This window comes from Borostomias antarcticus, assembly GCF_949987555.1.
Source record: "Borostomias antarcticus genome assembly, chromosome: 19".
In the NCBI taxonomy this organism is placed as follows: domain Eukaryota; kingdom Metazoa; phylum Chordata; class Actinopteri; order Stomiiformes; family Stomiidae; genus Borostomias; species Borostomias antarcticus.
The window spans coordinates 5,299,233-5,324,305 of NC_140252.1; the positions used below are offsets into that span (position 1 = coordinate 5,299,233).

At 45.4% G+C, this 25,073-nt stretch overlaps 1 protein-coding gene across 1 annotated transcript; it reads left to right on the plus strand.

The window, feature by feature from the left end:
* Positions 1 to 1,215: 1,215 nt before the first annotated feature.
* znf512 (zinc finger protein 512) lies at positions 1,216 to 23,524 on the plus strand (the record flags this gene model as incomplete). Its single annotated transcript, XM_084453592.1, has 16 exons — positions 1,216 to 1,757; positions 2,005 to 2,135; positions 2,274 to 2,329; positions 7,067 to 7,125; positions 7,273 to 7,601; positions 11,660 to 11,743; positions 12,220 to 12,390; positions 17,832 to 17,956; positions 18,167 to 18,253; positions 18,819 to 18,917; positions 19,278 to 19,445; positions 20,312 to 20,512; positions 21,375 to 21,476; positions 21,823 to 21,885; positions 22,141 to 22,239; positions 22,784 to 23,524. Exons 2-16 carry the CDS (start codon positions 2,039 to 2,041, stop codon positions 23,522 to 23,524), a joined length of 2,481 nt encoding a protein of 826 aa, XP_084309718.1. The 5' UTR covers positions 1,216 to 1,757; positions 2,005 to 2,038.
* Between the last annotated feature and the right edge of the window lie 1,549 nt (positions 23,525 to 25,073).

Genomic DNA, 25,073 nt, shown 5'->3' on the forward strand with positions numbered 1-25,073 from the left:
TTGCCAGTACCCAGCCCTAGTGGGGTCGGTTCCGAGAACTCAGCAAGGAGTCAATATTCGGGTAGGTGATCAGACTTTACAACAGTCTATCTAGGTAGCTAAGATTTCAGCTTAGCCTTTCTTATGGCCACTAGAGCTGTGTTCGGAATCGCTCCCTCGTTCCCTCACTCCCTATTCCCTATAGGGTTCACCATGTAGTGAACTACCTAGGGAACTGAAAAAGTTTGGGTACATGCACTGTTCCCTGCAAATCAAGGTGAATTTTGGGTAATAGTGGACTATATAGGGAACGAAAATTCTGTGGAGAATTCGGACACTAAACAAAATGGCTGACGCCCTATATAGTGCACTATGTAGTGAATAGGGAGCGATTCCGAACACAGCTGAGGTGTGTTCTAGACCTTCTTACTTCCCCATAGACCCTGGAATTACACTAGGCTACCCCGTGGTCCCCTGGTTGAGTTTGAGAAATACTGGTTTAGCACTAATAGGCCTAGGTAGGCTACTGTATCCTACATGCATGCTCTGCACACATACTCCCCACCTATAACAGCATGACTAACTTTGTGACGGTTGGAAAACATAACGACCTAGTCATTCTCTAATCTCTGATCTATCCAATATGATAAAACTACCTATAAGAGTAATCTGATCTAGGCTATGTTGTGAATACCATAGACGTAGCCTATATATGCCTATGGTGAATATACTAACTAATGATAATTGTACCCACAATGCTCCTCGATACTAACCTATGAGAATCCCAGAGCTACTAAACACCTCAAGCTCTGAACTCTGTGAATTTAGAAAGTACAGGCTCCTGAGTAGGATAGACTAGCTATGCGTTTACTGGGACACCAAGCATAGTTTGTAGGCCAATGGGAAAAATGAACAGTAGCCTACCAGGTGGCTACAGCAGACAGACGAACGCAAACTTTACGCATGTACGAACTGACGTACACGGGTCGATCTAATTCTCGATGTCATTGGGTGGGAGACATATTAGGCAGTAGCCTACAGAGAGACCGCACGGCTGATCTGCTCAGGAAGCCCCTTGAACCAAGAACCTGTTTGCGCTGGTTGCCTGAGGACCCGCCCCTTCTACAGGCAGCGTGAATGAGAGACGAGCCTCATTTGTTCTCCAGCGAAGAGGGCGTTTCAGGAATAAAGCAGTTCTGATGAGGAGGATATCGCTGATGGTGTTTGTCTACAGGGCCGCGACCGCAGATTCTTTACAGATTAGTGTTGCTGTACATTTTGTTTTCCATCAGGTCTGCGATCGGCCTAGCGGGAGTCAAGGATGGCTGGCGGATCATTGCCGGGGTAAAGGCGAAGGGGAAGTGGTCGAGCCGAGGAGCAGGCTAGCTAACCTTGCTAAGGGGAGGTACACGGTGCTACGGGGAGACATTTCACTGTAGCCCGACTGTAACACAATCAGATCGGTTGTTGGTTTAGGCTCGACTGCAGCTGAATTGCGAGGAGGGTGCGTGTGATGCGAGTCTGGTTACATTGTATGCAGCTGTAGTCCGAGTAGACGATTTACTTTTCCTCCAGATCGGCCGTCCGCAAACGTCTCCCCTTTTTTGTGTGTGGCCATTCGCGGACAATAATGGTGGCTTTTGCTGCTGGTTGCTGTGCACACCGTTGAAACACTACCCGAGTAGACTACCACCCTTGCCGCGATCTACCCAGCACCAAGGATCAGCTCTGCATACGTGAACTACAGCCTCAACTTGGGCTGATCACCTTGAATTCATGTATGTCTGCCGAGATGGCCTTCAAACGCTCCACTGCAAATAATTGCTAAATGTATTTTGGCAATGATAGAAATATTTTACAGGTGATGCATGAACACCCCAGATAAAACGTGTCCAGTGTTTTATTTAGATTTGAAAGGTAACAGTAGCTATACTAAGGCTATCTTCTGGAGACTGACCTTTAGAGAGGACCCTATGGCGACAGTGTGCTTCACCCAGCTCTGTTCTGTTGTGTTTCCCAGCACAGACGGACAGACATCATTCAGACTAGCGCCACTGTCATGGACCCTACATACATGGGAGGCATGTCCACCTCATACGTGCCCAGGAAGAGGAAGACCGTGGCTCCCCAGCAGAGAAGCAGCGTGCCGTATCCAGGTAGGGCTGCCAGTCGGAGGGAAGGCTGCAAAGAGCTGTGCTCCACACACATCTGCAGTGAAATGATCAGTGTTGTTGTTGTTGTTGTTGTTGTTGGTGGCCACTGGAGCTAGGCTAATTGTGTCCGTTATTCAACAGTTGTCCAGCGAATGCCGGAGCGACCGTTTGAGATGAGTCTGCTGGGACTGCCCAGGGTGAGAATTAACATTCTGGTTCATATACAGGCTAGTATCCTGGGCCTGGTTCATATACAGGCTAGTATCCTGGGCCTGGTTCATATACAGGCTAGTATCCTGGGCCTGGTTCATATACAGGCTAGTATCCTGGGCCTGGTTTATATACAGGCTAGTATCCTGGGCCTGGTTCATATACAGGCTAGTATCCTGGGCCTGGTTCATATACAGGCTAGTATCCTGGGCCTGGTTCATATACAGGCTAGTATCCTGGGCCTGGTTCATATACAGGCTAGTATCCTGGGCCTGGTTCATATACAGGCTAGTATCCTGGGCCTGGTTCATATACAGGTTAGTATCCTGGGCCTGGTTCAGATGCAGGAACAGTTTTCTTAGTGCAGCACTGAGGTGCAGTAGCTCTAGTTCATCTTATATCAAAAGCTTGTTCACCCAGCTTGTTGAGCTGAACGTACATCTGTAATTTCAGATAGGTTAATAAAGATGTGTAATAACAAGTAGTAATTACTGGACCTCCAGGGGTCTTTATTAGCCACACGTGACACACATAACACACATGAGTGAGAGGCGACAACACCCACAACACACACACCCACATCTTCTGCTCGCCGGTGGAATTCGTCCTCTGTATTTCTCCATCCAACCTCCTCCAGGGGCAGCCAATTCAATCAATCAATCAATCAAAGCTTTATTTGTATAGCGCATTTCATACCCAGAGGCAACACAATGCGCTTTACAGAGAACAAGGGAGGTGGGCATACGACCCACCCCTACATATTCCAGAGGGAAGCAAAAAAACAGTAATCACCCGGGGGCCAGATAAGTGAGCTGTAAAAATTCTTCCCTGACCCCTCTCAACAAGGCGATCAAGTAAGCTCCAGGAGTATGTTTGTCATAGTTTGACATCCACAGCTGACATGGGGGTATCTATCGGACTCAGGGTGGTCTGCGGGCGACAGTGGGGCATCCACTGGACCTGGTTAGAAGGTAGGAGGGAGAGAGAGAGGCAGAAAACGGTTAGTAGCACACTGAGCCATTGAAGCAACACAGCTGTCAGAACAGAACAAGCCTGTTTCAGGGTAACCAGCTTCTATACACTACTTGATATACATACAGTGCATAACAGGATAAACACCAATGTATGCAGCAGGGTTTCCGTTAGCCGGTAATTACCGGTTTTTGTCCGGAAAAATCTGTTGAAGTCCGATATATTAAAATCTCTCAGGTCATAATGTCTGGACAAAATAATTCTCCCTAATTGTATTAGGCCTACAATAGGCTAAAATTAAATTTCCATATATCATGATTCCTTTTGAATATAAAAAAACGAATAGGCCTATTCACTTTGTTCTGTTAATGTGTAGGCTTTTGGCTAGTAGGCCTATGCGATGAAAAAATAGCCATAAGATAAACCTGCCTATAGGCTAATGGGCCACCATAGCAAGCGAGAGGGAGCCTGATCGATGGAGCTTGAGGCGAAAATGCATAGGCCTATTGATATCGAATGGAAATTAGCCTATGCACGTTGTAAGTTCTTACACTTTATTTAAGTGGGCTATATTTATTATCCAAGAGTTTTGTTCTATTGTAGCCCATCGGATAAAAGGCCGAAATTAGGCTATAGGCCTAGCCTATGAATTCCAATCAGCGCAGACGTATGTAGCCCTTAAATTAAAATGTTATAAGAAGCCTACATGTTGCCTAACCTCTTGCACTTTTAAATAAAAATGTTCTATATCTAGACATGCATTGTGGCATTTCTTTATTTAGCCCAGCCCGCCTATCAGTTGTTTCTCAACAGTTATATCCTCCTCATCCTCATAGCCTACTGTGATGTCCGTGGTTAAAACGACGCTGTTTTATTGATAAAAATGGTAGGCTAAAACTGGAAAGAGAAATTAGTAAACACATATTACTGTCGCGAATCCCAAACCAATTAGCCTACATCCTCAAATCTGATTCATGCAATTGAAATAAAAATTCATGTTCTAGCCTACAGTCGCAATTCAAAGGTGACTATTTTTGTGGCTGTGCAATTACATATAGGCCTAGCATGGAATCATGACAGCCTATCACACATTTAATCATGCAGATGGGAAATGAGACAGAAAATGGCATATATAAGCTACACAATGACCAATCACAGCGACAAACACCTATAATAGGCTTAATATTATATTGTAATATAATGACCAGAATTTCTCCAGTTTGTCCGGAAAAGTCTAATCTTCCCGGACACATTGACCGGTACCGATTTTCTCTAATGGAAACCCTGGTATACAGAGGATTCACAGGTAGGTTTGAGGCTGCCTTTCTGTGTCTCAAGGTCCTGGCTAGTGATTGTAGGCTAGGTCGAAAAGGTACGTCTTGAGATCTCGCTTGAAGACCTCCGTTGTTTCGGCTCTTCTTCGGCACTCCGGTAGGGTGTTCCAGAGGTTGGGGGCATAGAAACTAAAAGCTGCCTCTCTGTGTTTCTTGGTCCTGGCTTTTGGAACTGTTAAAAGTTCAGTACCTGAGGATCTGAGTGGTCTGTTGGGCATGTACCTAACAAGCATGTCTGAAATGTATTCTGGTGAGTGACTGTGGAGAGATTTATAGACTAGTAATAGTATTTTAAAGTCTATTCTAGAGTTGACAGGTAACCAGTGTAGTGATTTTAAGGCTGGTGTGATGTGTGCCCTTTGTCTAGTCTTAGTGAGGACTCGTGCTGCAGCATTCTGTATCATTTGTAGCTTAGATATTGCTTTCTTTGGTAGGCCTGATAGTAGAGCATTGCAGTAGTCCAGCCTGTTTGTGATGAAAGCATGCATTCATCTTTCGGTGTCAGCCTGAGAGAGAAAGGGTTGCACCTTGGCAATGTTCCTTAGGTGGTAAAAAGATGTCTTTGTAATATTCTTGATGTGGTTTTCGAAATTAAGACCTGAGTCAAGTATGACACCTAGGTTTTTAGCCTGGCATTTGGTGTCCATTTCCAGAGTTTTTAAGTGTGCAGATAGTTTCTCTCTTTCAGCTTTTTCTCCAATGATCAGTACTAGTTTTGTCCTGGTTTAGTTGGAGGAAATTGTGACATCCATACGTTTATATCCGTAATACACTTGACAAGGCAGTCAACCAAGCTGTAGTTACTGGGTGTTACAGAAATATAGAGTTGGGTATCATCTGCGTAGCTATGGTAGCTAATGTTGTGCCTCCTGATGACACTGCCAAGGGGCAGCATGTACAGGCTGAAGAGTAGAGGTCCTAGGATCGATCCTTGGGGCACCCCACAGGTCATAGGGATCTTTCCTGAGCTATGTTCACCGAGGGCAACGAAGAAATCACGACCGATTAGATCCTAAGCCAATTAAGGACTGGACCGGAGAGGCCAACCCACTTTTCCAGTCTTTCGATGAGGATTGCATGATCTATAGTATCAAAGGCTGCACTCAGGTCCAGGAGGACGAGAACAGAGAGCTCTTTGGAGTCAGCATTAATTCTGAGGTCATTTACAACTTTGACTAATGCCATCTCCGTGCTATGATGGGCACGAAAGCCGGACTGGAAAAGGTAAAGGTACAACTTGTAGCTAGGAAATCATTAATCTGTTTGAAAACAATCTTTTCCAGAATTTTACTCAAAAAGGGAAGGTTGGAGATTGGTCTAAAATTGCTAAGAACTGAAGTGTCTAAGTTGTTTTTCTTCAGTATGGGTCTCACCAAAGCAGTTTTAAGTATTGGTGGGAAGACACCTGTAGATAGGGAGTCATTAACAATGAATAAAATGTCATAGGATACAGAGTCAAAAATAGTTTTGAAAAAATCGGTGGGGATGGGATCCAGCAGGCATGTGGAGGATTTGAGTTTGGATACTACTTTTCTCAACATTTCTGTGTCCATCAGTGTAAACAAGCTCATATGTCCATTACATGGAGGAAGAGGATCTGTGATCTTTCCTGGGTGATATTCCTCCTAATATTCATAATCTTATCTCTGAAGTAAGCTGCAAATTCCTCACATTTGGAGGTAGAGAGCAGGTTATCTGATGTTTTTATGGCAGGGTTTATTAGGCTAAAAATTGTTGAAAAGAGCACTCTTGAATTATTTCGGTTGATAGATATCAATTTTGAGAAGTGGTCTTTCCTTGTATTTCCTATTGCTTTATTAAAGGCAGAGAGATGTTCTTTGAGAATATCATGGTGGACCTGTAGCTTGGTTTTTCGCCATATACGCTCAGATCTTCTGCAGGTTCTCTTTAGTTGATTTGTTTCCTCATTTCGCCATGGAGCTTTATGATTGGTTCGTATTGCCATCATTCATGGCACCCGGGGACCAAGTCCAAATGCTCAGTCCAAGTCCTGGTCAGCACTGGACAGGATCTGTACTTTTGCATGTTTGCATGTTTTTCCATATTGGGTATCTATGTGTAGGGAACCCGAGTGAGCACAGGGAGAACATTTAAACTCGACAAAGGAAGGCCCGGGAGATAGCGGGAATCAAACCCAGGACCTTCTTGCTGTGAGGCGACGGTGTAACGCACAGAGCCACCGTGCCTAATAAATGTAACGCATGTAACAAGTGCAATAAACACAACACCTCTTCGTAGGTTCAACGGCATAAAGCGAATGAGCAGTTAAGGACAGCTGCTATTGCCTTATGGATTCATCACACTGTAGTCCCGTTTATATGATCATTTACAACCTGTTAAACTGAATCTGAACGATGCTGGATCTCTATTTCACAGTTCTTTACTTGAATGTTTTAGAATGAGGAGTCTCAAGCCCTCGATGCCCAGAAGATGAAGAGAACCTACGGGAGGAAAAGGTAAATGGACAGTTTGTTTTTCTCTTTCACCCCCTGGTGACACCTGAACCGCTTGGAACCCTAACATGGTGTCGGCTCATATCCCTGGACCAGCAGGTGTGTGTGTTCTGGTATTCAGGTGTTGGTGTGCTGCTGTTTTCCGCCCAGGTACGAAGATCTACAGAACGTGAGTCTGGGTCCCGTTGGTGTGGGCTATCTCGCCCCTGATGCTTCCTGTTGCTCTGTGATGTCATCCAGCCTGGCCAATGGGGTGGAGGGTGGCTTTGCTCCACCTCTGAACAGGATGCCCCCTAGGCTGGTGGCTAGTGGCTACAACCCCACCCTCACCTCCACCCACGGCCAAGGCCCCGGCCCCAGCCTCACCCACGGCCAAGGCCCCGGCCCCAGCCTCACCCACGGCCACAGCCACGGCCACGGCCCCGGCCCCCTCCCAGACCCTGGCCGAGACAGAGCCCAGGACCAGGCCTGGAGGAACGGTAGGCCCACCACCATGAAGTGGATTTAATTCTACTATTTCTAGATCCCCAAGATTCGAAATCTCACTTTTCCAATCAGTCATTGATTGGAGTGACCCTATCCAGTTTTATTAATACATCCATGATCTAGATATACTAATGTATATCTCTATACTAGAGATAACCGACATTTAACCCTGAAGTTCATGTTACAAAGCAAAATATGTTGTTTTCAACTGGACTTGCTTATCTGCACAAGTAGCATTATAATTATTTTGGTTTCAATATTTGTATGTATATATTATATGGGTTTGTATAATTTGATTTGTTTGAAAATATGTAGGCTGTGGTTATAAATTACAGATTTATATTACCATAAATAATATAATTACTGCATAACATTAATCATCCATCTCATCATCAGTATTCTTTGAATTGAGATTTCCAGCATGAATATGGAAAGATTTGTGTGGTGTTTGTGCAAAATGCATGTTGTCATTCTTGAACATGCCTACTTTTGGATTAATCACAAACAAGAATCACAGGCAGTAATGTAGTTAGCTTATGACTACAAAGGGAAATTATTTCAACAAGTAGAACAAATGTTTTTAGAGTAACACAGAGGGTTGTGATAATGTAAAGGGGATTTGATTCAGGCCAAAATTAATTTACATGTAGGCCTACAAGAACCCGGCCAGGTCCAGCCTGGCTTATGTGTGAGGCTGACTTGTTTCCATTCAGGACTGGTAGGACGGAAGCTAGTCATGCCACTGAAATAGCTGTGAATTTAAATGACATGAAATAATGTCTGATAAATAAAGATGCGTCTTGTCACCTGGACACATCAGTTCCAATGCTTCCAGTGCTAATCCAGCACAATGAGAGCGGGATAGCCAGTTAGCTCATAGGCTCAAAACAACTAGCAGCAGCTTTCATAACATTAATGGTAGCGGTCAGTGACTAAAGCAGTTACACTGATGATAACATAAAGTCATCCCCACCGGGAACCCCGGTCTCCTGCGTGGGAGTCCAATGCTCTCACCACTACTCTACTTGTGCAGTTGATATCGGCAGGTTGAATTTGGTGTCCTTCTTGATTTTGGTGCGCTGGGACTACTGCCTCTTGTGGTGCCAACAGAGAAATGCAGGCCAACATTCTCCGTAGTATCGGAGGGAGGGAGGGATGGAGTGATAACCGGATGAACACTATACTAGGTGCGCTGGCTTACAGCCACGCACAAAAAAGCATCAATACATTAAGCTCATTCCTCCATCACCACCTAAAGCTGTGCCAGTCAACAGTCAGTCTAATCACCGAAAATAAACCACATAGGCGTAGAGCGACTGGTGCATCACATCCCATACAAAAATGAATTACTATAGGATTTGAAGTGTCCTACTCCTATTGTAATGAGGACTGTCTGTCTATAATGCAGTAGCGTACCGTGGGGTCTTGCACAGGGTCTTCTCTGATATTGTTATTACTCCCAATGCCCCCCAACCCCCCACCCCCACACACCCCGTACACACACACGCAGATAGGGAGAGAAACTACGCACGTAGGGGTCAGTGGTGTCTGGTTGGTCCTAGAACCGGGTAAGCCAGGACCAACGAAGCACGCACGCGCAGCGCGCACAATTTCTTGGGGGGTGCGCTTTCAAAGCATGCCCTGATGGGTTTCACAACACCAGAAGGCCGCTGAGCATTGGCTTTTATATGTACAAACATACAGGAAAACTATAGTAGCCCAGGCTACTGATGTTTTTTTTAACACATCAACAAAGGCCAATAATTTGAGAGCGAGCGAATAAGAGGGCAATATTTAGGCCGAAACAACCAAGCTTTTAGGGACACACTAAATAAAGTACAGAGCCATTATATGACAACAATGGCTAAGCACCACAAAGAGGAATGACAGGACGATAAAATACACCCCCTTAGGACACAGCACTCAATAGCCTACTCCCCTACTTCACTAATCAGTGTTTAGGCTACTAGCCTACTAGGCTACTAGGCGTATTAGCCCACCGCTCCAGGTCTTGATTTGGTCTTGATTTGATTTGGTCTTGACTTCAGTAAGCTAGAATCATTTTACCTGGCCTACAATGTTAAGTGAATAACGAGGTAGTAAGACCGGTGTCAACGGACCATAATGTGGACTGTATTTTCATGAGGACTGTAGGGGGCGATGGAGCACTACCAAAATGCTAAACACGGATGAAAATCAAGCGATATGGCAGAATACAAGATGCATTTAAGTCAAAAACAGTCTGAAAGTCAATTTTCGTGCCCTCTTTCACTGAAAGAAGGTGCAAAATTCAAGTTTTATTTGTACGGGTAAGCCAGGCTTACCCTGGCTTATAGGAGTAATCGCCACTGGTAGGGGTACCAATAATTTACAACACTTGGGACAATTTAATTGTTCCTACCAAAACGTAAACAACTATAATTCCACACCAAAACGAAGTCCATCACAAGAGTACGACAACTCGTGCTCAAACACCACAAAGCCTTTTATCAAACTGAAAATAGCCCTGCCAGTGCTAAACATCTCTGGGCTACTGTATTTAACCTAATAACATCGCATTCATAAGCCATCGTTCTGACACCATAATAAGGGGAAGCTTTTGTCAATGACATGAAACAACAGGTCCTTATCTCTCACATAGCAGCAAATTCACACACATTGCCAAAATGATCAATCTGAAATGCATAAAGCTGCAAAGCAGGACTCACCATTTCATTAGGCTTTGCTAGCCGTTAGCCATCTCCGACTCCCCGGGCCCTGAGTTAGCTAGCTAACACTAGCTAGCGTGTTAGCTAGCACTAGCTATCATTAGGCCTCAATTCCTGAACTTAGCTTTAGCTTAGCGTGCAGCCAGGTTATGGGTTACTGTTTACTTCAGATATTACTCTACATTTCAACCAGACATCCCAGTAAAACCAGGTAGTCAAAATAACTTACCTGATATAAAATGGGCACCGCAAACGCGGCTTGTAGCCACAGGCGACTCTTGAAACGAATAAAGTTTGCCACTAGAGCGCCGAAATGGACACCCGTAGACGCAACAGCCAGACATCTTGATGGTATATAAAATACTAGTCTTTGCACTAAAATACGGCTCGTTCTGAATTCATCTGTCTCCCCCTGCTACTGTTTCAAGAATGTGCACGCATACTTGTGCTGACGAAGGCTGTAAAAGGGTCTATAATGAACAAATATGACCCACGCTCGTTTATTTATGAGCGTTGGCTCAATACCTGACATAGACCCACCAGGTAACCACATTTTTACATAGCTTCTATAACATCCAGTGCCAAAAAACTGTCCACACACTGTTGAACCCACGAGTTTTGTGGGTTTTGAACTCTCAACGTTCAGCATGGTAGACAAGCTCCTCAACCACTAGGCCACCAGAGCTCTTGAAAATCCATGGTGTCAGTCTTTTGTTTTGATGTTCCAGGACCACTGCCTCTTGTGTTAGCAACATAGAACTGCAAGTCAACCACGGAAGGGACGGAGAGGGACAATGCGACATTCGCTCTTCTTGGTGCGACGGCTTACACCTCGCACAAAAACATAACGTAAAATAAAAAGTCCCAGACCCACAATATTTTCTTTTTTTATTAATTTTACTTTTATTTAATAAGGTTGTCTCCTTAAGATACAACAACATTTCATTACAAGAGAGACCTGCCATGCAGGATAACGGCGACAATGCAACAAGTTACTGGCAGACAAAACACTATAACAGGACAAACAAGAAAAAAACAAATATTAGTAAGGAATATGTTTTGGTGTCAACGTAACGTGATGTCGCGAGTGCTGTCCCATTACTTTTTATACCATTTAGACTCCTTGCAGCCTCTCACACTCAACCACTTACCAGGTGATAAAAAAAATTCTGTGAGGGTTCAGGGCTTGAGGGTTTAGGGGGGACATTGGGACTGGGCTTTTGTTTGTTTTATCAATCCACTTCAGTCACGCCAACACGCCAGTTGTGGGCTCTGTGGAAGACTTTCTCACCCCAAACCATTGCAGAGCATTGACTTGTATAAATCTGTTCCGTCTTCCTCAGATTTTGCAATGAAGAAAATGCAGAGAGTAGAAATGGAGAGATCGGCGCCTGTTTCCAACTTCCCCCAGGAAGTGAGACTGTCAGGTACGTCCCTCCCATGTCTTCTCTACTCTGATGCTCTCTGATGTTCACCGTTAGCCCCTGCGCTGTTGTAGCGCCTGAGCAGATTTGACGTTTTTAGTTCGCCTAATGCCGGCCTTGCACCAACCGACTTCTCACCCGATTTCATGGTCGCAGACACATTTCCAATGTCGGAATAATATCTTGAGAGTTGTGCTTAAGGCGTAGCACACTTCCATTATCTCCATTGTTTGGTGTGGGCGGTCAGTCCCAGGCTCTAGCTGTCGCTTGACCTGTCGGTACAAGCCGCTTGACGTTCCGATAAAATTATACATGTTTATACATGACATTTTTAGTCTTGGTTCATGCAAATGACCCTGCATAATCCTAGTCTTTGCAAAATTGTGACAAAAACTCTTTTGGAAGTCTTCTAGTGTATTGCACGCATTAGCTGCCCAACCTCCACCCTCAATAATCAGCTCTGTTCTTTACCTCTCTAGTTCCAGCTCCAGGTGGCGGTGGCTATGCCCAGAGCAGTGCTGCTGGTGCCGGCTTCGCCCAGGCCAGCCCTGAGGGCAGCGGCTTCACCCAGAGCAGCGAGACAGAGGAACCGAAGAATAAAACAATTGTTCCCTTCTCAACCAAGAAGGAACCTCCCGTCTACCCCCCAGGTGAGAGAACAAACCCTTACCCTACCCCTAACCCCCCAGGTGAGAGAGAGCTGTGAATGAGAGTCTCCATTTAGCTATGGTCACTGATGTGAAAGACCTAGGCCATGCCCCCACACACGGTGGGCAATGCCACTTGCGCTTTAGGCAAAGATGAGTGAATTAAGGTACACTTTTGGGAGATAGATTGTCCAACTGATTATTTTACTTCTGAATAACTGAATTTAAATATGATATAATGAGATGTCTCTGTCTCGAGTTTTGTCATGTGTATTTTCTCCTGCCTGTCCATGTGCATTGCCTAGTTTAGCGCATGGTTTTCTGTAGCTCTACAGCAAAAACATGTTGCACTTGAATGACACTGACGCACCTTCACAAAATCATCAAATTATTCCACCCATATGAGGGACCACACCTAGTGATTCCCGACACTGCGCCAGAGAAATAGCAAAAATGCAATGTAGCTGTTCCCTGTATTCAGTAGCATGCGACTAGGGCCTTAGTCAGACAAACAGCGCCACCATGTTCCTAGACTGATGAAATGTCTCCCTCTTATTAGGCGTCTACCTTAATCCTGCTTTTCATATCTGTCCTGACAACTGAAGGTATATGACATGAGGAGCCAAGCTACATGAGGCTGTTAAGACGCACCAATCCCAATGACACCTCATTGGCTGTGGTCAGGAGGTAGAATGGGTCATCGAGCTTAGGGTCGACGGTTTGAATCCCGGCTCCTCCTGTCCATATATCGAAGTGTCCTTGGTCAAGACACTGAACCCCTTTCTCTCCCAAAAAAAGTTTAGGTATGCAAATTAGGCAATAACTCATTAAATATGCGTACATTTGCATATATTTCGGTACCTACTATCTAAACAATGGATAAAGTCAGGCTTAAAGTTTTACTTTTGTTTTGATAATATACTAAAAATGTAAATATTTACAGCTGGATTTGTGAATACAAGCTTATTTTCAAGAGATATTGAAAAAATACTGCATACACCCATCCACCCAATTTTTTGGTGTATTTTTTAGACAGGAAATGCAACCTAAAATGAAAAGACAACAAGGTATTCACAATTCCAGCTGTAAATATTTGCAGAATACATCTGAGAATCAGTATGTAAAGTTTAGTGAATGCACCTGCCCTGGAAGTTGAGATAGCAGGTACCGAGTGACGTCAGGTACTGAAAAAACGTAATTTTAAGAAAATGGCAGATAAAGATAAGCATTATGCATTCATATGCTTATTTCACAGGTACAAACATTTGAAAAATAGCTGTTTTTAATCCAGTCTCGCCATTTCTCTGTTAATGTAGTGATAGTATACATGTTATAGTAGAAGAATATCGGACAAATCTGAAAATTGAAGTTCGGAAGAAAAAACACAATTTTGACTAGTGTCTCCCCTTAAGGCAGCCTGAGAGTAGTGTGTTGTTGGTGTTCAGTCAGCCTGACAGTAGTGTTGTTGTTGAATTGTTGTTGTTCAGGCAGCCTGACAGTGTGTTGTTGTTGTTGTTCGGTAAGCCTGACAGTAGTGTGTTGTTAGTGTGTTGTTTGTGTTCAGTCAGCCTGACAGTAGTGTTGTTGTTGGTGTGTTGTTCAGCCAGCCTGATAGTAGTGTTATTGTTTGTGTGTTGTTGTTATTCAGTCAGCCTGACAGTAGTGTTGTTGTTGTTGTTGTTCAGGCAACCTGGCAGTAGTGTTGTTGTTGTTCAGGCAACTTGGCAGTAGTGTGTTGTTGGTGTGTTGTTTGTGTTCAGGCAGCCTGACAGTAGTGTTATTGTTTGTGTGTTGTTGTTGCTGTTATACAGTCAGCCTGACAGTAGTGTTATTGTTTGTGTGTTGTTGCTGTTGTTATACAGTCAGCCTGACAGTAGTGTTGTAGCTGGTGTGTTGTTGTTCAGTCAGCCCGATAGCAGTGTTATTGTTTGTGTGTTGTTGTTTTTGTTGCTGTTGTTGTTATTCAGTCAGCCTGATAGTAGTGTTGTTTGTGTGTTGTTGTTGTTGTTGTTGTTGTTGTTGTTGTTATTCAGTCAACCTGGCAGTAGTGTTGTTGTTCAGGCAGTCTGATAGTAGTGTGTTGTTGGTGTGTTGTTAGTGAGTTGTTAGTGTGTTGTTGGTAGCGATGTCACGGTGTGGATTTTTCCCACTGACTAAAACTAATGACAACACCAGTGTAACACTGTCTAGCTTAGAATAAGAGATCGCTTACTTTGATCTTTCTTTGACCTTTGCTTTACATAGGCTACACTACAGTGCTGTTCAATTTGAATTTGGTGTTGCATGCCTCCACAGCTTTCCTGAAAATATGTGATCAGAGTAAGGTAAAATATAAATGGGTTATACTCGGTTCTGTGCTTCTTTAGAATTTGTTTATTGCCATGCAGTTCTCTTTCATAGCATTCGTTTCGTGTCTCACTATGGGAACGCCTCCTGCGTGACCTCATCAGAAGCTAGCCTAGTTGTTGGTGTGTTAGTGTGTTGTTGGTGTGGTGTTAGTGTGTTGGTGTGTTGTTGGTAGCTGGTTTCAGGCAGCCTGGTGTGTTGTTGGTGTTCAGTCAGCCTGATAGTAGTGTCGTTGTTTGGGTGTTGTTGGTGTTCAGTTGTCAGCCTGACAGTAGTGTTGTTGTTGTATTGTTTGTGTTCATGCAGCCTGGCAGTAGTGTGTTGTTAGTGTGGTGTGTTGTTGTTCAGGCAGTCTGATAGTAGTGCATTGCTGTTGTTGTTCAGTCAACCTGACGGTAGTGTTGTTGTTGTTGTTGGTGTGTTGTTTTTGTTGTTTAGTCAGCCTGATAGTAGGGTGTTGTTGGTGCGTTGCTGGTGTTCAGGCAGCCTGACAATGTTGTTGTTGTTGTGGTTGTTGTGTTGTTGTTCAGGCAGCCTGATGGTAGTATGTCCTTGGTGTGTTGTTAGTGTGTTGTTAGTGTGTTGTTAGTGTGTTGTTAGTGTGTTGTTAGTGTGTTGTTAGTGTGTTGTTAGTGTGTTGTTGGTGTGCTGTTAGTGTGCTGTTAGTGTGTTGTTGGTGTGCTGTTGGTGTGCTGTTGGTGTGTTGTTAGTGTGTTGTTGGTGTGTTGTTGGTGTGCTGTTGGTGTGCTGTTGGTGTGCTGTTGGTGTGCTGTTGGTGTGCTGTTAGTGTGCTGTTAGTGTGTTGTTGGTGTGCTGTTGGTGTGCTGTTGGTGTGCTGTTGGTGTGCTGTTGGTGTGCTGTTGGTGTGCTGTTGGTGTGTTGTTAGTGTGTTGTTAGTGTGTTGTTGGTGAGTTGTTGGTGTGTTGTTGGTGTGTTGTTGGTGTGTTGTTGGTGTGCTGTTGGTGTGCTGTTGGTGTGCTGTTGGTGTGCTGTTAGTGTGTTGTTGGTGTGCTGTTGGTGTGTTGGTAGTGTTGTTGGTGTGCTGTTGGTGTGCTGTTAGTGTGTTGTTGTGTTCTTGGTTTGTTGTTGTGTGTTGTTGATGTGTTAGTGTGTTGTTAGTGTGCTGTTGGTGTGTTAGTGTGTTGTTGGTGTCTTCTTGGTGTGTTGTTGGTGTTGTTGTTTGTTGTATTGAGTATTGTTGTTCTTCAGGCAGCCTGGTGGTGTTGTTGGTGTTCAGTCAGCCTGATAGTAGTGTCGTTGTTTGGGTGTTGTTGGTGTTCAGTTGTCAGCCTGACCGTAGTGTTGTTGTTGTTGTATTGTTTGTGTTCAGGCAGCCTGACAGTAGTGGTGTTGTTGTTGTTGTTGTTGTTGTTCATGCAGCCTGGCAGTAGTGGTGTTGTTGGTGTGTTGTTGTTCAGGCAGTCTGATAGTAGTGCATTGCTGTTGTTGTTCAGTCAACCCGACAGTAGTGTTGTTGTTGTTGTTGGTGGTGGTGTGTTGTTGTTGTTTAGTCAGCTTGATAGTAGGGTGTTGTTGGTGCATTGCTGGTGCAGCCTGACAATGTTGTTGTTGTGGTTGTTGTGTTGTTCTTCAGGCAGCCTGATGGTAGTGTGTTGTCGGTGTGTTGTTAGTTTGTTGTTGGTGTTCAGGCAGTCTGAATGTGTGGTACTGCGTGGTGCCGCATTCGTGCTGTAACTTTGCCTTGAACACGCTGGATGATATAAACCTCCCTGTTATGTAGCACTGTAGGAGAATGATAGGAACCTCCCTATAACGCTGTAGGAGAATGATATGAACCTCCCTATAACGCTGTAGGAGAATATGAACCTCCCTATAACGCTGTAGGAGAATGATATTAACCTCCCTATAACGCTGTAGGAGAATGATATGAACCTCCTTATAACGCTGTGATATGAACCTCCTTATAACGCTGTAGCAGAATGATATGAACCTCCCTATAACGCTGTAGGAGAATGATATGAACCTCCCTATAACGCTGTAGGAGAATGATATTAACCTCCCTATAACGCTGTAGTGGAATAATATGAACCTCCCTATAACGCTGTAGCAGAATGATATGAACCTCCCTATAACGCTGTAGGAGAATGATATGAACCTCCCTATAACACTGTAGGAGAATGATATGAACCTCCCTATAACGCTGTAGGAGAATGATATGAACCTCCCTATAACGCTGTAAGAGTAACGCTGTTGGAGAATATGAACCTGCCTCTAATGCTCTAGGAGAATGATACAGTATGAACCTCAGTGTAACGCTGTAGGAGAATATGAACCTGCCTCTAATGCTGTAGGAAAATGATATGAACCTTAGTGTAACTCTGTAGGAGAATGATATGAACCTTAGTGTAACTCTGTAGGAGAATGATATGAACCTTTGTGTTACTCTGTAGGAGAATGATATGGACCTTAGTGTAACTCTGTAGGAGAATATGAACCTTAGTGTAACTCTGTAGGAAAATGATATGAACCTTAGTGTTACTCTGTAGGAGAATATGAACCTTAGTGTAACTCTGTAGGAGAATGATATGAACCTTAGTGTAACTCTGTAGGAGAATATGAACCTTAGTGTAACTCTGTAGGAGAATGATATGGACCTTAGTGTAACTCTGTAGGAGAATGATATGAACCTTAGTGTAACTCTGTAGGAGAATATGAACCTTAGTGTAACTCTGTAGGAGAATGATATGAACCTTAGTGTTACTCTGTAGGAGAATGATATGAACCTTAGTGTAACTCTGTAGCAGAATGATATGAACCTTAGTGTAACTCTGTAGGAGAATGATATGGACCTTAGTGTAACTCTGTAGGAGAATGTTATGAACCTTAGTGTAACTCTGTAGGAAAATGATATGAACCTTAGTGTAACTCTGTAGCAGAATGATATGAACCTTAGTGTAACTCTGTAGGAGAATGATATGGACCTTAGTGTAACTCTGTAGGAGAATGTTATGAACCTTAGTGTAACTCTGTAGGAGAATGATATGGTGTTCATAGCCTGACAGTAGTGTGTTGTTGGTGCTCAGGTAATCTGACAGTAGTGTGTTGTGTTTGTGTTTGTTATTGTTGTTGTTGTTCAGGCAGCCAGGAGGAACGCTGGCAGCTGCAGATCCTGGACCGCGGCAGAGTGACCTGTCCCAAGTGTAAGAGCGTGAGCAGGAAGACCGTGGAGGGCCTGAAGAAACACATGGAGTCCTGCCGCCTGGTAACCACGGCAGCAACACTACTCCCCAAAGCAATAACCAAGTGTACATTGTAATAACAATGTAACAACACCGCCTGAGACATTTTTCTTCTTTTATATATGTGCTGTGTTGTGTCGTGTTTTGGATATGTTCTGTTTGCAAGTACTTTACTGTGTACCAGAAGTAGCCAATTCCAGTGTCTGGTTCCTGAGTTCTTATGTTCTGTGTAGACTCCCTTCACGTGCCAGCACTGTGGGAAACAGCTCAAGTCGTCTACGGGAATGAAGTACCACATCATGGCAGACCACAGCAACCTGGTGAGACCACCTCTACCGACCAACAGCCAAAGTATTGGTGCTGTAACGTTGCCTTGCTCACTTTGCGTGTTCCCATAACGCTGTAGGAGAATATGAACCTCTCTGTAATGCTGTAGAAGAATATGAACCTGTCTGTAACGCTGTAGGAGGATGATATGAACCTCAGTGTATCGCTGTAGAAGAATATGAACCTCTCTGTAATGCTGTAGAAGAATATGAACCTCTCTGTAATGCTGTAGAAGAATATGAACCTCTCTGTAACGCTGTAGGAGGATGATATGAACCTCAGTGTAACGCTGTAGGAGAATATGAACCTCCATGTAACGCTGTAGGAGGAGGATGTGAACCTGAGTGTAACGCTGTAGGAGGATGATGTGAACCTGAGTGTAACGCTGTAGGAGGATGATGTGAACCTGAGTGTAACGCTGTAGGAGGATGATGTGAACCTGAGTGTAACGCTGTAGGAGGATGATGTGAACCTGAGTGTAACGCTGTAGGAGGATGATGTGAACCTGAGTGTAACGCTGTAGGAGGATGATGTGAACCTCCCTGTTGTGTGTTGCAGCCCTCGCCGGACGACGGAGCCGGTCTGGACGACCAGTCCATGAAGGAGAAGCTGAGGAAGGTGCTGAAGAGACTGGGCAGGTTAAAATGCTCCAGAGAGGTAGGCTCCCCTGTGTGAACTCTGACCTCGAAACCTGCAGCGTGTTAAAATGCCCCAGAGAGGTAGGTTCACTGGTGTGAATGTAACCCATACGTTCATCCCCTGGGCGGGACTCGAACCCGGGTCTCCCGTGGACCAGACACCGTTTTAACCAACTATGCCATGAAAAGCTAGCTCTTCATCGGCGCGGGTGGGCGATATTCATACCGAGGGACTGAGTTTAACCAACAACTCGCTTCACGGGGACCCTGCGTCACTCGGTTTCATGAGCTGTACTTGCCTCCGTGTTCAGTTCTTTCAGCGTTCCAAGGAGGGTTCCTGTGTTCCGCGTCCAACTCCGTCTGTTCTCGTCCGCCGCAGGGCTGCAGCGGCAGCTTCACCAGCATCATGGGCTACCTCTACCACATGAAGAAGTGTGGGAAGGAGGAGTCGGAGCTGGAGAAGATGCTACTGAACTGCCCTCACTGTGGGAAGGCCTACCGGTCCAAGGCTGGCCTGGAGTACCACCTCAAGTCTGAGCACGCCCCGGTCAGCGCAGCACCACACCTCACCCACCGGTTCACTGAATCTGTGCTATAAATGTGCTTTACTCTAGGGATGCGCGATATATCGGCAATCACATCGGTACCGGACGATGTTGGTCATTTTTTAATATATCGGTCCGATGTGGAAAACGGGGCCGATGTGAACAGCAGATATTTATTTCTGTCTAACTGCCTAGTGTGTTGTTTTTGAGAGGAAACAATGCGGTAAATGATTTAGCAGCTTTTCAGAATGTTTTGGAAATAGAGACAGTGTTTACATGTGTTTTTCAGTATGTATAACATCATAGAAACTTGTTTTTATACAGAAGATATCTACATCGGTTAAATATTGGTTATCGGCCATAACAACAATGTTAATATATTACCGGTATCGGCCAAATTTTCATATCGGTACTTTACTTCATAACCCCATCCCCCTGATACCATACTGTATGTACAGTTATTTATTACAGGCCTATGTGTTAGTGTTATTGGGTTTATATTGACAGTTTAACAGCAGAGTTTAGGGGCGGCCGTGGCTCAGGAGGTAGAGCGGGTCGTTCAATAATCACAGGGTCGGCGGTTTGAATCCCGGCAATGTCAAAGTGTCCTTGGGCGAGACACTGAAGCCCAAACTGAACCTCCCAATGAGCAGGATGGCGCTTTGCATGGCAGCTGCACTGGTGTGTGAACGGGTGAATAAGAGGCCTTCATTGTAAAGCGCTTTGGATAAAAGCGCTCTATAAGTGTAGTCCATTTAACATAGAGGCAGCACTGTAACGCATCACACCGTTCAGATAAAAGCCGTTTTTAGGTGGTGTCCTTCCTGGAGGTTGTTCCCGGAGGGTGACCTGTGACCCCCGTTCTCAGGCGCCGCCCCAGCAGGCGGAGGACGAGGAGGCTCTGCGGGCCCAGAAGGAGCCCAGCGCTGAGTGGGCGCCCAGCGGCCGCGCCCAGCGCCAGTCCGCCCAGGTGGCCGTGTTCCACCTGCAGGAGATCGCCAACGACGAGATGACCAAGGAGTGGCCCAAGAAGAAGTTCCTGAGGGACCTGGTACCAGATGACAGGAAGGTGAGACAGAGGGAACACACACACACACACACACCCTGAGAGACCTGGTACCAGATGACACTCACACACACCCACCCTGAGAGACCTGGTACCAGATGACACTCACACACACACACCCTGAGAGACCTGGTATCAGATGACACTCACACACAAACACACACACACCCTGAGAGACCTGGTATCAGATGACACTCACACACACACACCCTGAGAGACCTGGTACCAGATGACACTCACACACACACACACACACACCCTGAGAGACCTGGTATCAGATGACACTCACACACACACACCCTGAGAGACCTGGTACCAGATGACACACACACACACCCTGAGAGACCTGGTATCAGATGACACTCACACACAAACACACACACACCCTGAGAGACCTGGTATCAGATGACACTCACACACACACACCCTGAGAGACCTGGTACCAGATGACACTCACACACACACACACACACACACCCTGAGAGACCTGGTATCAGATGACACTCACACACACACACCCTGAGAGACCTGGTACCAGATAACAGGAAGGTGAGACAGAGGGAACACACACACACCCTGAGAGACCTGGTACCAGATGACACTCACACACACACACACCCTGAGAGACCTGGTACCAGATGAAACTCACACACACACACCCTGAGAGACCTGGTATCAGATGACACTCGCACACACACACACACACACACCCTGAGAGACCTGGTACCAGATAACAGGAAGGTGAGACAGACGGAACACACACACTCACACACACACCCGCACGCATACCCACACCAACCAACCCTTCCCCCCTCACACACACACACACACACCCTGAGTGGTGTTTGTTCTCTGTGGCCCCCAGCTGAAGTATACTCGTCCGGGGCTGCCGTCCTTCAGTCAGGAGGTCCTCAGGAAGTGGAAGAACGAGGTGAAGCTGCAGAGGAAAGTTCAGTGCCCAAACCAGGTACGGATCCCTCCACAACACCACTTGCACCAAATCAGACCAGGTACGGATCCCTCCACAACACCACTTAACCAAATCAGACCAGGTACGGATCCCTCCGCAACACCACTTAACCAAATCAGACCAGGTACGGATCCCTCCACAACACCACTTAACCAAATCAGACCAGGTACGGATCCCTCACACACATGCACTTCTACCAAATCTGTAAGAATAATACCAGATTTCTACTGCATAATCTGTAATCCTGCTTTCAAATCTACAGGAGCCTATAGTTTTCACTCAGTGCAGTGTTTGTGCCAGTGTGTTAGTGTCCTCTTGTGAAGCTCTTGTCTCTCCCGCTCAGGGCTGTGACTGCGTCTACACCAGTGTGTCCGGGCTCAAAGCCCATCTGGGCCTCTGCACCAGGGTACGTCACACACATCCACTCCTTCACCCCCTCACCAGTACCCAAGCATGGCCAGGAAGATCGACTAACCTTGAAACTCCCGCTGTCCAAACTCAGTCGACACATCGTTTTTATTTTGTCACATACACTTCAAATAAGCAGGCTATTAACCCACTGAAAGAAGCTCATTGGAAGATTAGCCTTTTATGTACAGGTATATGCAGTGAAGAAAGAAATATTGTTGATATGATTGTTGATGTTTTTCTCCGACTGCAGGGCGACTTTGAGGCGGGGAAGTACAGGTGCCTGATCTGTAACAAGGAGTTCAACTCTGAGAGTGGTGTCAAGTACCACATCAACTCTGTACACTCCCAGGTAGGAGATGTCTGCTGCAAGCGACGGCCCCTGTTTGAAGCTAGATCTTGAATCTAAACAAGCTCCTCCAGGCCTAGCTCAGCTGCACTGACATGCTCTCTCTAACTTTAACGACTATAACTAACCACGGTCTTCAGTCAAGACCCTGAGTCTTTAAATCTGATATGTCGTTGATCTACTGTGATATGTAAGATCTACTGTATGTTATGCAGGTAAGTGTATTTTTGGACCCTGTTGGGAGTTCCTGTTTGTCCTATTGATCCTTTCAAGTGAATGTTTGCTAGCAAGTCCAAAAATGTCCAAATTAATGTCCAAATTAACTTGTTGCTCAGTGTTAAGATTATTATTTACATATCTTGACTGTTCTGCCTTTGGAAGGCTCAAGAAATAACTGCTTGTCACGTTAGCAAGCGCCGCTAACGTTAGCTAGCATGACTGTTATGACTGTTACAAGCCGGATGTTGAGATGGACCAAAGTGGTGGTGTTGTTTTGAATATGAACATTCCATGAAACGGTGTATACTGAGCTCTCTCTCTTCACCAGGACTGGTTTGTGGTCAACAAGAAAGCCTCCATGAAGTTTGAGAAGTTTCTGAAGATGAAACCTAAGCACAGCACTGAAGAACCTGGCAACCACCACCACCTCCACCTCCACCACCTCCACCACCTGGACCTGCTGCACCACCAGCAGCACCAGCAGCACCACCACCACGAGATGCACCTCCACCACCACCACCACCAACAACAACAACAACAACAACAACAACACCACCACCACCACCACCAACAACAACAACAACCACCACAACCACAACAACACCTGGAGCCGCAGCAGCACCACCAGCAGCAGTTCCAGCCGCACCACGAGCAGCACTTACAATACCAGCAGCACCCGCAGCTGCACCAGCAGAGCCTGCCCCTGCTCCAACACCCGCAGCTGCCCCCCCAGCAGCCCCCGGTGCTCCAGTACACACCCCTGGAGCCCTGGCTGGAGCGCCGGCCGGAGGCCCCCCAGGCCCAGCGGGAGGCCCCCGGGGAGGCGGAGGGGAGGCGGAGGGAGAGGGGGGACAGGGGGAAGGGCGGCGGCGGCGGCGGGAAGAAGGACGGCTTCCAGTACAACAACGGGGGCGAGAGCCACAGCAGCAGCAGCAGCGGCAGCTCCAGCAGCGAGTCAGAGACCGAGGGGGCGGGCGGACAGAGACACCACGACCAATGGGCTCTGAAGAGGCCGGGCGTCATGGAGGCCGGCCCCGACGTTGCCAAGAGACCCAGGAACAACACTTAAAGGTCTGTCTCAAACGGGCGACGTCGACTTCCTCATTTCTCTTTCCCCTTCCCTGAACTGGTGTAAAGCAACGCACAGGGCAGCCTGGATTACAGGCTGGGAATGGGAATCCTACCATGTTGCTTTTGAAATTGTTCCTGTGTTCTCAAACTAATTCAGATGGTGGGGGGCAGATTAGTAGGGAGTAATTTAAGACCATAGGGACGCTCCCCGTGCCCTCATCTCTCTACATCATACAGACACCATTTCTCTCTCTGCTCAAGTGGCTTCACAATAACCTTTTATGTGTTTCTGTTTCGACTGTAACAAGGACGTCATTTTAGCCAATTTTTAATGTCTTATTCTTTCTTTTACTGTAAAACGTTTGAGAACTACTTATCAGTTTCCCTAAGTTGTCTTATATATTTTAACTTTAGAATTCAATAATTACGTCTAACCTTTAAGGATGGGTACGGTGTCGAGCGCTTAGCTTTTGCCATCTACCCCGGATGAAAAGACTGTGCCTCACGTATGGATGTATAATAACACATCATCATCCATGTATCTTATATGTTAGACCTGTTCTTTAAATACACAAAGTATTTAACCAATAGCATGTGTTGTTTCTGTATAGTAGCCTGCGTTTTATATCTGGGATAGTGATATACTGTGCGGTATTGCAGGATGGTTGTCAGTGGTCGTCTGTTGTGTGTCAGTGATGTTAACTCCTGCATTACGTTTTGTTTTGTATTGTCAAGATGGAAAAACGGCGGGTGCAGTTCGGTCGTCATCACTTAACGTTACTCTGTAACTGTTTAGCTTTTCTGAATGTATTTTTGTTCATTCTACCCCTTGATCATATTTTTGTGTTTGTGTACTTCCGTTGAAACACCAAGATTATGAATTTAAAATCTTTTTTTGTTGTAATACATTCATGGAAGGATTTCCAGCCCTTAAACCAAATGTTTTGCCTTTTGAAAACATAACTTTAAACAACCCCCGTCTAACTGTCCAGAAGTCGATGCCCTCATTCATAATTCCTATGATCAAACGGGGGACGTCCTGCATGCTCTTCTTACTGTCTAGAAGGACCAGCTGCTCCAAGAGATGTTTCATAACATCCAACACAGCCCAACCTGAACCTGGTGACAGATGTGCCCTAATTAGTGTGATCAGCCGTTTAATTTGAAAGGTGTTAGAAAGCACTTCATAAGACTTTTGTGGATATATATGTATTGTCTAAAATATTAGTAAAACATGCATTACCTGTAATGAATGCATCATAACTTTTTTTAGAAGTATTGTGCTGCTACTTTAAACTCCCAGCAGTGTTATAGCAGTGTTATAACATAACAGGTGAAGTAATAAAATCCATTGTCATTTTGAACTTTGTGTTGATTTCGGTCTTTTTGCTGAAGGATGAAGTGAGAGGAGCTAGAGAGGTGATGCTCTGCTTACTGCAGTAGTCCCCTGATTTTAGCACGGTGCTTGAGTGTAACCCATGTTAAAGGCTTACTCATGACGCGATTCGTACCCACGCTCTCCTGTTTGTGAGGCGGACGCGCCAACA